Source organism: Sparus aurata, chromosome 21 (genome assembly GCF_900880675.1).
Source record: "Sparus aurata chromosome 21, fSpaAur1.1, whole genome shotgun sequence".
Lineage (NCBI taxonomy): Eukaryota > Metazoa > Chordata > Actinopteri > Spariformes > Sparidae > Sparus > Sparus aurata.
In genome coordinates, this window is record NC_044207.1 from 33,899,458 (window position 1) to 33,909,679 (window position 10,222).

The 10,222-nt window shown below is 40.0% G+C and overlaps 1 protein-coding gene across 1 annotated transcript; it reads right to left on the minus strand.

The window, feature by feature from the left end:
* Nucleotides 1–210: 210 nt before the first annotated feature.
* On the minus strand, nt 211–8,464 carry LOC115571939 (uncharacterized). Its single transcript, XM_030401598.1, has 3 exons — nt 8,441–8,464; nt 7,067–7,174; nt 211–5,970 (listed from the first exon to the last, which is right to left on the minus strand). The coding sequence occupies exons 2-3, from the start codon at nt 7,164–7,166 to the stop codon at nt 2,258–2,260; spliced, it is 3,813 nt and encodes a 1,270-aa protein (XP_030257458.1). The 5' UTR covers nt 7,167–7,174; nt 8,441–8,464; the 3' UTR covers nt 211–2,257.
* Between the last annotated feature and the right edge of the window lie 1,758 nt (nt 8,465–10,222).

The window sequence follows — 10,222 nt, forward strand, 5'->3', positions numbered from 1 at the left end:
ATATTTACCTGTATGTTTATTCTGAAAAGTACTTCAAGAGCTCATATGGCAATAATGTTCATAAAAAGTCACTTTTTCAGATGTGGAAAGTATTTAAACTTATATATAAAATCTTTACATGGCCTGGAAATATAAACATTACCTCTAATAAATGGTGTGAGCCAATAATAACAAAGGATGATTGAGACTTAAGAGAGAAAAAGACAAATATGAATCCAACAAAAACAATTTATTATCAGTTGTCAGTTACAAAACACTACAATAATCATGCAAACACTGAAAGCAAACATCTGTACAACCACAAACTTCACTGAGATTATTCAATATGTTCATTCCTTTTATGAAGTACAACTGAGCAACAACACGCAATAAAAAAAAAAAAAAATGAAAATACACAAAATTATTCGTGGGCTAAAATACAGAATACATGTTGAAGCTGAATTGACTGATAATGTGTATAATGACTGTTTTAATCTCAGACAGTAGAGATTCGTGCCTCTCTGACTATAAAAACAGTTCTTCACTGTTTCCAGAGGTGATGTGACTGAACCACAGCTGCAGTTAGTTCAGTTCAGACCACTTTATTTATCCCAAATGGGCAATTTAGTTGAAGCTTTCCAGACATCAAAAATAAAATCATTACAATGATCATTCATTCAGTCAGTCAGAAAACAATTTAAGCGGCACATGGGTACGTCATAAATAAATGAATGAGTAAATAATTAAATAGGTTAAATTCTTCTAAAATTAGTGGGTTCTGAGTTTAGGAGTTTGATGGCAGATGGAATAAAAGACTTTGCAAATTGATTGGATTTGCTCCTGGGCACATTATAGCGTCGACCAGAGGGCAACAAGAAAAACTTGGTCGACATAATGTGGTCTGGTTGGCTGATCATTATTTTTGCTTTCTCAGCTGCTTGTTTTTTTACAGATAGAGCCCAAGTTCCTCTGCTGAATGCCAATAATCTTCGAACATACTTTGCATAAGTTGCACAAAATAGTATCGTAGACATTAAAAGAACTTAGCTTTTGCATTAAGTGGATTCTTTGTTGACCCCGTTTGACAATCAGCTCAGTGTTTTCTTTAAAATTGAGCTGTAAATCAAACAGTGGCAAGGTATTTGCAAGAGTAAATGTAATTATAATCCCTTTCTATAAATGCTGGTAAATACTGGAGCTCAGCTGTACTGGTTAACATTTCCAGAGAGAACAAGAACAAGTTTAAACACAACAAACTGCACATTAATCACTCAACGTACAGTTTGTACAGGCTGAACATCAAGTTAGCAGTGTTAACCTTACAAAAACTGAATCAAACCTATAATTTGATCATGTAAAATGAAAAGCAATTCTGTTACAATCTTTGTTTTTTGTTAACATCATCTTCTAAAACACACAAAAAGTTACTGAACCTGTCAAACCCCAAACAGATTGTCTTTAATCAGCAGCATAAAATAAGACCAATTCTAATCACTAAATATAAATCATAATACAAAAGAGAAATGTGTGACAAGTATTAATGGCACCAGTGGCCCAGCTGACAGATCAATAAATTACATCATGTGTCAGATTAAAAGCAATTTTCCGTATTTAACAAACAACCAGGTCAGTGTGATTCCTAGACAATTGAAACACTGAGTGAGTTTATTCAAAGGTGCAGTTTGTAGTTTTGGGGTAATGATTTTTAATCAGAAGAGAAAAACTTCATTGACTGAAATAAATAAACAAACTGTCCTCAGAGGACAACACAGTTTCATACTGTTCGACTTTGCTCGCGTCAAAACGTGTTCTGGTTACTTAACTTCCTCTGCTGATGCTTTGTTTTTCTCAGTTACGCAAATAAATAATTTTGAATTATTAACTTTTTAATCTTGTAAATATTACCTTTCTGAGTTTTAATTTCTTTACCAAACCTATATAATGTCTCTTTAACGTAGCACCCCTGCTGGTCAAAGTTTCCAAAAGTCTAACAAAGCTTCTTGATGACAAGGAGATAAAACAGAATTCGTATGAAGACAAACAGAAGAGTTATTGTACATGGGAAAACATTTCCACTTATTTTGTGGAACCAATGATTGAATTTGATTGGGGAATTAATTAAATGACGGTACCCTGTTTTCCCCCTAACATTGTTGTACATATATGTGTTAATATATGGAGATCTGCAAGCTATTCATGTTGTGGAGAACACTCCTGCAGGTTGGCGGTTGTTGGGATGGTGCGGTGGTGTTTACACTACAATGATGACCTCATATCCCTAATATCCAAAGAAGTTTGTGATTTTCTTCAAAAAACCTTTCTTTTCTTGCTTCTTCTGTTTTTCTTCAGACAATTCCTCCTCCGTTTTTGTAAGTTTGGCTCGTTCAGCTACTTTGGAGATGATTTTCGCTCTCTCTTTCATTGCCTCCAAAGACTGTATTCGGGCGAGATAACCTGTTTTGGCCTCTGACTTTTCCCCTTCGATCAGCATGTCGATGTACTCTGGAGTGGTCAGAGGGTTTGGTCTCAGGGCGATCTCTTGCAGACGAGTTATACAGTTAGCAGACTGATCAATCAGAGACACTAGCTTGTTTTGAAGGTGAACAATCTCTTCCTCTTGCCTCTCGATCAAGTCCTGAATAGTCAGTTTCTCTTTTGTGGCTTTTTCATATTTGTCTTTCAATTCTCGCAGCGTCCGCTTCTCTTTTACCTGAACATAGTCCCACCTGTATGTCTGGTTGAAATGCACACTCCAAATGCATTTTCCCGGGCAGACTGTGCACATCCCGCTCTGATCCATTGATGCACATCCGCATTTTTCATCATCTTCTGCTATCATACACGGGTAGTGGCATGTGATAAAACACTTCTGGCAGTTGGTAATGTACTCTCCTTTCTTTGTGAGCGGTATTTTGACTGACTTGATAACATCCACCTCAATCTCAAAGTTTTCATTTGAAGTCATGGCTGCTTCATGCTCTTTAATCTTTTCTTTGGTTCTCCTGATTTCTTCCAGTTTTGCTAATCCAGCTTTAACTTGTGGTTGCAAACCTTCAACTGCTGTTTCAAGATGCTTTCGCTCTTGGAGAACCTCTTTTGTCATTAGCAAGCTTTTGGTTGTCATTTTGCCCAAAGCGGTGAAGAATTTCTTCAGACTTTTGGCACCCATGTTCCAAAACATTTGATTAAAGTTGTCATCATCCTCATCAGAATCCCCATCACAGTTCCTGTCACTGCAGCTTCTGTTGTCTGCAAACAATGCAGAGTTGTTGAATTTGAAGTGAACTGGAAGCCCAATGTCATTTTTGGGACATGGAACCTCGGATACATTTATTGCCTCAAGAACTGGTGGCTGCTTGCCATCCGCAAAAGTCACCAACATCGCAATGTTCTCTGCCACATCTTTCCCAAAAATGGACAGCACCGAGTCAAACACATATCGTTGTGTTGCTGTTAGTCGTGCAAGAGAGGCCTGAGTGACGAAACACACTGCATCAATCTCACTGACTCCATTCACAGAGCTGAAAAGCCTCCGAATTTGCTCTGTGATCTCCCTGTCTCTACCTACTCCTCTGGTATCCCCGAACCCTGGTGTGTCCACAATGGTCAGGGAGAAGGGGATTTTAAAGCCCTCCTGGTGGTTGAGTTTGTACACAGTTACTTCAGAGGTCTGGCTTTCAGCTTGTGATCTTGACTGATCCTCATCAACTAACTTGAATCTGAAATTGTCCTTCCACTCTGTGCCAACGATGTAGTTGATCATTCCATTGATCAGAGTGGACTTTCCTGATCCGGTCGCTCCAAGAAGCATTATTGTGCGATTTTGCCTCATGCTTTCTTTGCCAAAGTTATACCCCCGACATCCATCGATGTCCATATCCTCTTCTTCCAGAGGCAGCTTGTAAACTGACGGGGAATCAGAATTTATCTTCTTGCTAACAACTTGGAGGTATTCAGCAAGACGCTCAAATTTACATTTTGTTGTGCTGACATTAACAGAGATGCTTTCTCTGCTCTGTCCAGCTTCACCACAATCACATCTGACCTTGACGACATATTCTGTCTCTGACTGAAGCCCTGAAATTATCGTCTTTTCAGCTATTAACATAATTTGGGTCCACTGGAGATCTTCCTCTTTCTCTCTGCTGTCTGTTTTGGTGTACTCCACGATGTAGCTCAGGATCTGGACATCCTGTCCGAGTTCAACAGGTTTGTCCCAGCTAACTGATATCTCACTTGAGTTTGCTTCAACTTGAGGTTTTCCAGGAGGGCTGCAAGGTGAAGTTTTAATGGAACCACTGACTTCATAAGCTGGTCCAACACCTACTGAGGTCACTGCTCTGCATTTGAACTTGTACTCTGTGTTTGGACTCAGATTGCTCACTGTGACTTCTTCAGCTTCTGCTGCCGTCTTTTCTTTCCATCCATCCTGTCCACTGACACAGTACTCAACAGAGTAGGAGGTGATGTTCTCTGCTCCAAACTTTGCTGGAGAAATCTTCAGCGTCACACTGTTGTGTTTTATGTCTCTGACTGTTAATGTTTCAGGCTTTGAAGGAGGCTCAAAGTTCTTAGTGACAGAAGAGCCGTCTTTATAAAGGTAGATGCTTGAACCTTTCTGTGTCTCATCTGTTAAACCAACTGCCAAATACTTAGTGTTCTTGTTCTCCTTGTTGACCTCTGCGAAGTCACTGAAGAGTGTTGCTTTACTCCTCATTGTATCTGCTACTTCTTTTAGAAGGTACCATTGTTCCTTCTCTACATCATGAGTACGAGACCCTCGACCTTCGTCTGGTTTGGTTGTTTGTCTTAAGTAGTTTGATAAAGTTGAGAGGTACGGTTCATCACTACCCAGTGAGGTGAAAACAAAACAAACAGCATAATTTGCACTAAGAATTTCCTCATGAAGACTGCTGTCAGATTGGATGATTTTGGTGTTCTTCATCATGTTGGTGAAAGACTTTAAAATGCAGAGTTCTCTCTCTTTACAGTCCATCCACTTGTTGAGGTCTTTGCTGTTGAAAGGAGAAGAATGTCTCTTCTTCAGGATCTCTGTGAGCCCAGCCTCTTCTTCTCCTCCTCCTCGGATTGATGGAAGTTTCTTTGCCAACATTTGTTGGAATTCCAGCTTGAACTCAGAGCACATCTCTTTAAAGGTTTTAATCTTTGTGCCAATCTGTGGGAACTGCTGTGCAGTGGTGGTTTTCATTGCATCATTGCACCTCATCTCCAGCTCACTGAAGTCCTCCAGGACTCTCTGTGATTCCTGGACTAACCATACGCTTATCTGACGGACGAGTTTCGCAGCAGAAGAATCTAAACTTGTCAGTGGCAACAGCCAAACCTTCACTGGTACAGCATTTTCTCCGTTGGCTCCCAGCAGATTTGGCAAACTTTGATAGACTTGTATTGCATCGTCAAAAGAGACGGGACTTTGATTAAGACGAAAGTCTCCATAGAATTTGCAGGAGAACTCATTAGCAGTTGCTCTGACTTTGTCCTCCATTTTCAGTGAACCTTTACCCTCTATAGCAATACAGGGGATTTTCTGTATCATCACCCTCAAGCTACCCTCAATGTCTTGATGATCTTCCTTTTCTGACACCTCACGGTCAAAGACAAAGAAGGCTTGTGCTCCATAAAGGATCCCTGTGACCACATGTGTAGCTAACCCTTTATCAAAGACATATGGATGCTTCACATTGCCTCTTCCAAGATGATCCATTGACAGTTCCTCAAACTTTGTGGTAGCTTTGTACTTCAGTGTTACTTTGGCCTGTTTTTTAGATGTTTTTTGATCATTCAGGTATTTTGCAGATCCTTCAACCTCAACCAGTCCACCCAAGAAACTTGCTTTAAGAGAAGCTTCAACCGTTAGTGCTGAAGATTTGTCTTCAATTGATTCAGATGCAACTATTTCAAACTCGCTGTTAGGTTTTGGTCTTCCTCTTGTATCTTTTTCCAGCTCATTGCTATCCCACAGTGTCATGCCTGCCAAAAAGAAGAGATCATGTGAACTGAATGTTATTGCATGTCAGTAAGGCATGGTGAAGTAATTTTCTAAACAACTATCTGTTTGATAAGGTTTCATAAAATTTCTGTAAAGTCCTGTTCAGACAGATTCACAAGCTTGGAATGTGCCACTCTGCAATGTTTTGAAAACCTGCCCACACACACTAATGCAACTAAAAGACGTATCATCTCTGCTTCAACAGCTCTGTACTTCTGCGCTAACTGCTGGCTTTTTCAGGCTTTTAAAAGCAGAACTAGTAATTATTAAATTGCAAAATACAAAAGGCACCTGTGTCGCAAAGCAAGTTGATTGTGTGCACTGTGTCCTAAAACCAGCCGCCGGGCAACTTGACAAGCCGAGTCGCAGACAACACCATCAGCCAGTTCTAAAATGGCTCTGTTGCATCGCCAGAACCAGAATTTGATAACTGCAGCATATAAAATATGTTGTTCCCATCAGGGTGATGGGGAAAATAATGAAGAGAACAATAATAATTGTAATGGCAATATATCCAAAATATTGCCACTTTAGGGAATTTGAGGTAATTTTAATGTGTTGGTGTGCAAAAAGTGAGTGACTAAACTGAAACATGTCAATATTACGGAAAACCAAAAAGGCTAACGTTATAACAGAAAAACATCTAGGAGGAACACACGAACGAACGAACGAACGGGTGAAAAACTGTGTGCCTCTGTGATCCCAATTCCCTCCACCTTTGCACTGGTGACTCCCATATCTAGACATCATCACCGTGATTCCCTGTCTGTGCCCCCTGGTGCGCATGTGGACGAGCAACTGTTACTATTTACGTGACTTACCAAACCCACACACAACATACCATAATTATACATAAAAATCGGCTACAACAATAATGATTATTAATAATTATTATTTTTCAGGGATGTTGAGATTAAATGTAGGTGTGCTTGACCAGCCTTAAAAATGTTCACTTCAAGTAAGAGGAAAAACATGTATTTTTGTCCCTTTCAGATATTTTCAAAACACTGGCTGCCTTCAACTCACAAGTTCAGACCAGCCGCCACCATCTTGTTGTGATAACATGTCAGTACTTACCAGGAACAAGTGTATCACTGCGGCAGTCGTACAGCATCCCCAGGCTGAACGGCCGGCCGAGCGCTGCCACCTCCACGGTTCTGCTCCCTTCAGGGTCCATCTCTCAGTCTAGACCAGAAACAACACAAAGTATGTTACTTCACTTCTGTGCCCTGCTGTGCCATCCTCATAATGCTAATTTCAGTGATTTGTATGTTTTCCTGTTTAAAGACTTGATACTTTGATTTGCTCTGTATTAAAAAGGTTTCTTAACATTTTGGCCCAACAAACTGACATAAATCCAAACTAGAAAAAATAAAAGCCTCTTTTTCATCTTTTATGAAAAGTCACTTGTTTGTTTTTACCTGATGATAATTATTTTTGAATTTACTGCTGCAACAATACAATACATCCAGCAGATGGAGCAATAGTTAATAATCCCACTTGAAATGTAAAACCTAAGACGGTGAGTGTGGTGCTGCAGAGGCGGTGATGAATCTCTTCATACACTCATCAGAGCTCGAGTTACATGTAAGCCAATGGAAGCTGTGAGGAGTCTTTAATCTATCACCAACAACCAGCGTTTAATCACATATAATGAAATATGTTTGTTTTTTTTATAGACCGCTTCTTTGGAGAAAGTGGAGAAAGTCTTCAGACTCTCATTAAGAAAACTCAGTTTTGAGACGCTTTGCGTAACTGAAACTTAATGGACTTTGTGAAACAGTGTCTTCAACACATTCTTACTTGTTTATTCTGCAAACATTATACATGAAGATATTTTGTCCTTTGTGTCAAATGTGTCTGTTTCAGTGATGTGGGTGTTTATGTGTCTCTGTCTGTCTCTGTCTCTCTCTTGGGGCTGTGCCAGAAAGTAAATGGAATAATGAAGAAGTAGGATTATCTCCAATTTCTCCAGGAAAACCTAAAATGATCAGCAGAAGATTAGCTCTTGGATGCAGTTGGGTGGTCCAACAGAATAATGATCCCAAACAGACATCAAAAGTGGGAAAGAAATGGTTAAATCTGGCTAGAATTGAGGTTTGGGATGACCTTCCGAAAGGAGGTTAAATGAGTGCTCTGATAGTCAGATTGCTCATTACAGATATGATCTTTATGGTGGTTATCAAGGCATGGTGCAATGTAGCAACTATTTTATATGTGTATTTATATATAATAGCCTATATATATAACTTTTGGAGATGCACCTGTATATGTAGAGTCTCACCTCTGTGTTGTGCATTAGCCTCACTGCCACAATTTACAAGAGTGTATTTGTTATACTTGTACTAAAATGTAATCATACAATAATGTTTATAAGACTAATATCCTTATTATCACATAAACACCAAAACATATATATATAAAAAAAATAACAGCTGTTCAGCAACTTACCCCTCAGATTGTATGTGATTCTGGGAAGGAGGATGAGTTCTGCCTCAGTTAGTCTGCTGCTCCTTTATATACAGGAAATACACATGCCTGTGTGTGTGTGTGTGGTGGTGGTGGTGGTGGGGGTGGACTAGGTTTACATCATTTCCCAGAAACCCTCCCCTTCACAATTGCACCATGCCTTGGTAACTACCATAAAGGTGCTACCACCAGCAACTGTGTTAGAGACACAAACTGGGACCACAGTCCAGCAATACAAAAATACCGGTCACCTTAGTTACCTTTTAAGAGCATAATGTATCACAGTGCTGAGGCAAAGCAAGGACACCACAAATATCAAATATAGTACAGTGTCAGCTTGCCATGCCTTGATAACAGTGACTTATTTGCTGCCCTAGGCAAGATCTTAGCCGGTGCATCACAGTCTTGACTGAGACTCTGTTACAAAAGTCATGTTGACACTCTCCCATCTTAGCTTTTGGTCCTCTGTGACCTAACTCTGCCAGTCAGCAGGTCTGTTGGTGCAGCCTTTAGTCCTGATGCTGTGTCACTGAGCTGGTGTTGAAATATGTTAAAAGTGCATCTGAAGAGAAAAGAGAAGTAATGGTAAATGGTCTGCGTTTTTAAATGGTCTCCAGTCTAATGACAGCGCAAAGCTTTACCACATTCACCCATTCACACACACATCACAGTAGTAGTAGTTGGTGGCGGCAGTAGCTCAGTCGGTAGAGACTTGGTTGGGGACGGGAGGGTGGCTGGTTCAAATCTCACTGCAGACCACAATATGGAAGTGGACTGGTAGCCGGAGAGATGCCAGTTCACTTCCTTGACTACTGCAGAGGTGCCTTTGAGCAGCAGTCACAGCAGCCCACTGCTCCTAGCTTGCAGGGTGTGTGTGTATTTGTGTATACTTACAATAAATGCAGATAGTGATGGGTCAAATGCAGAGAATTTCAGGTGTGTTTGCATGTAGCATGTATTATCTGGTAAAATGATTTCCCCCCCAGGGATTAATGAAGTATAAGAAAAAAAAAAAATAAATAAGAGGGCAGGTACAGTAGAACAAGCCAGGAACCCACCTCTCCATTATTTAATAGTCTTTGCTATGAAGTTTTGTTGCTGTGCTGAAAGTTCGTGAAAGTTTTTTCTGACAAAGTAGTTTGTGTTGCACTCGTTCCTTCACAGAAGTGAGAGCTATAGAAATCACTGGAACTGAAATCTGTCATGCTGTACATGTTCTTTAAAAGTGGATGTACGTGTGACCGCCACTGTAGATGATGAGTCCTTGTTGACAAGCTGACACTGTACTATATTTGGCATGTGTGGTGTCCTTGCTTGGCCTCAGCAGTGTAATACATTATGTTCTTATAAGGTAACAGAGACTGACCCGTGTTTTTGTATTTATATACTGGCATGGTGCAATGCAGCAACTTTTTCTTTCACTTTCACATTTGTGAAGGGAAGGGTTTCCAGGATATGGTCCCACTGTTAGGAAGGCATCAATGATGTAAACCTAGTCGTGCCCCCCCCCCCCACACACACACACACAGGCATGTGTGTTTCCTGTATATAGAGCAGCAGACTAACTGAGGCAGAACTCGCCCTCCTTCCCTGAATCACAGACAATCTGAGCGGTAAGTTGCTGAACAGCTGTTAGTTCATTCTTTTATATGTTTTGGTGTTAATGTAATAATGAGGATATTATTCTTATAAACATTATTGTATGATTCAATTTTAGTTTTAGAATGTATGTTTGTGTTTATTGTTTTTGTACAAGTATAACAA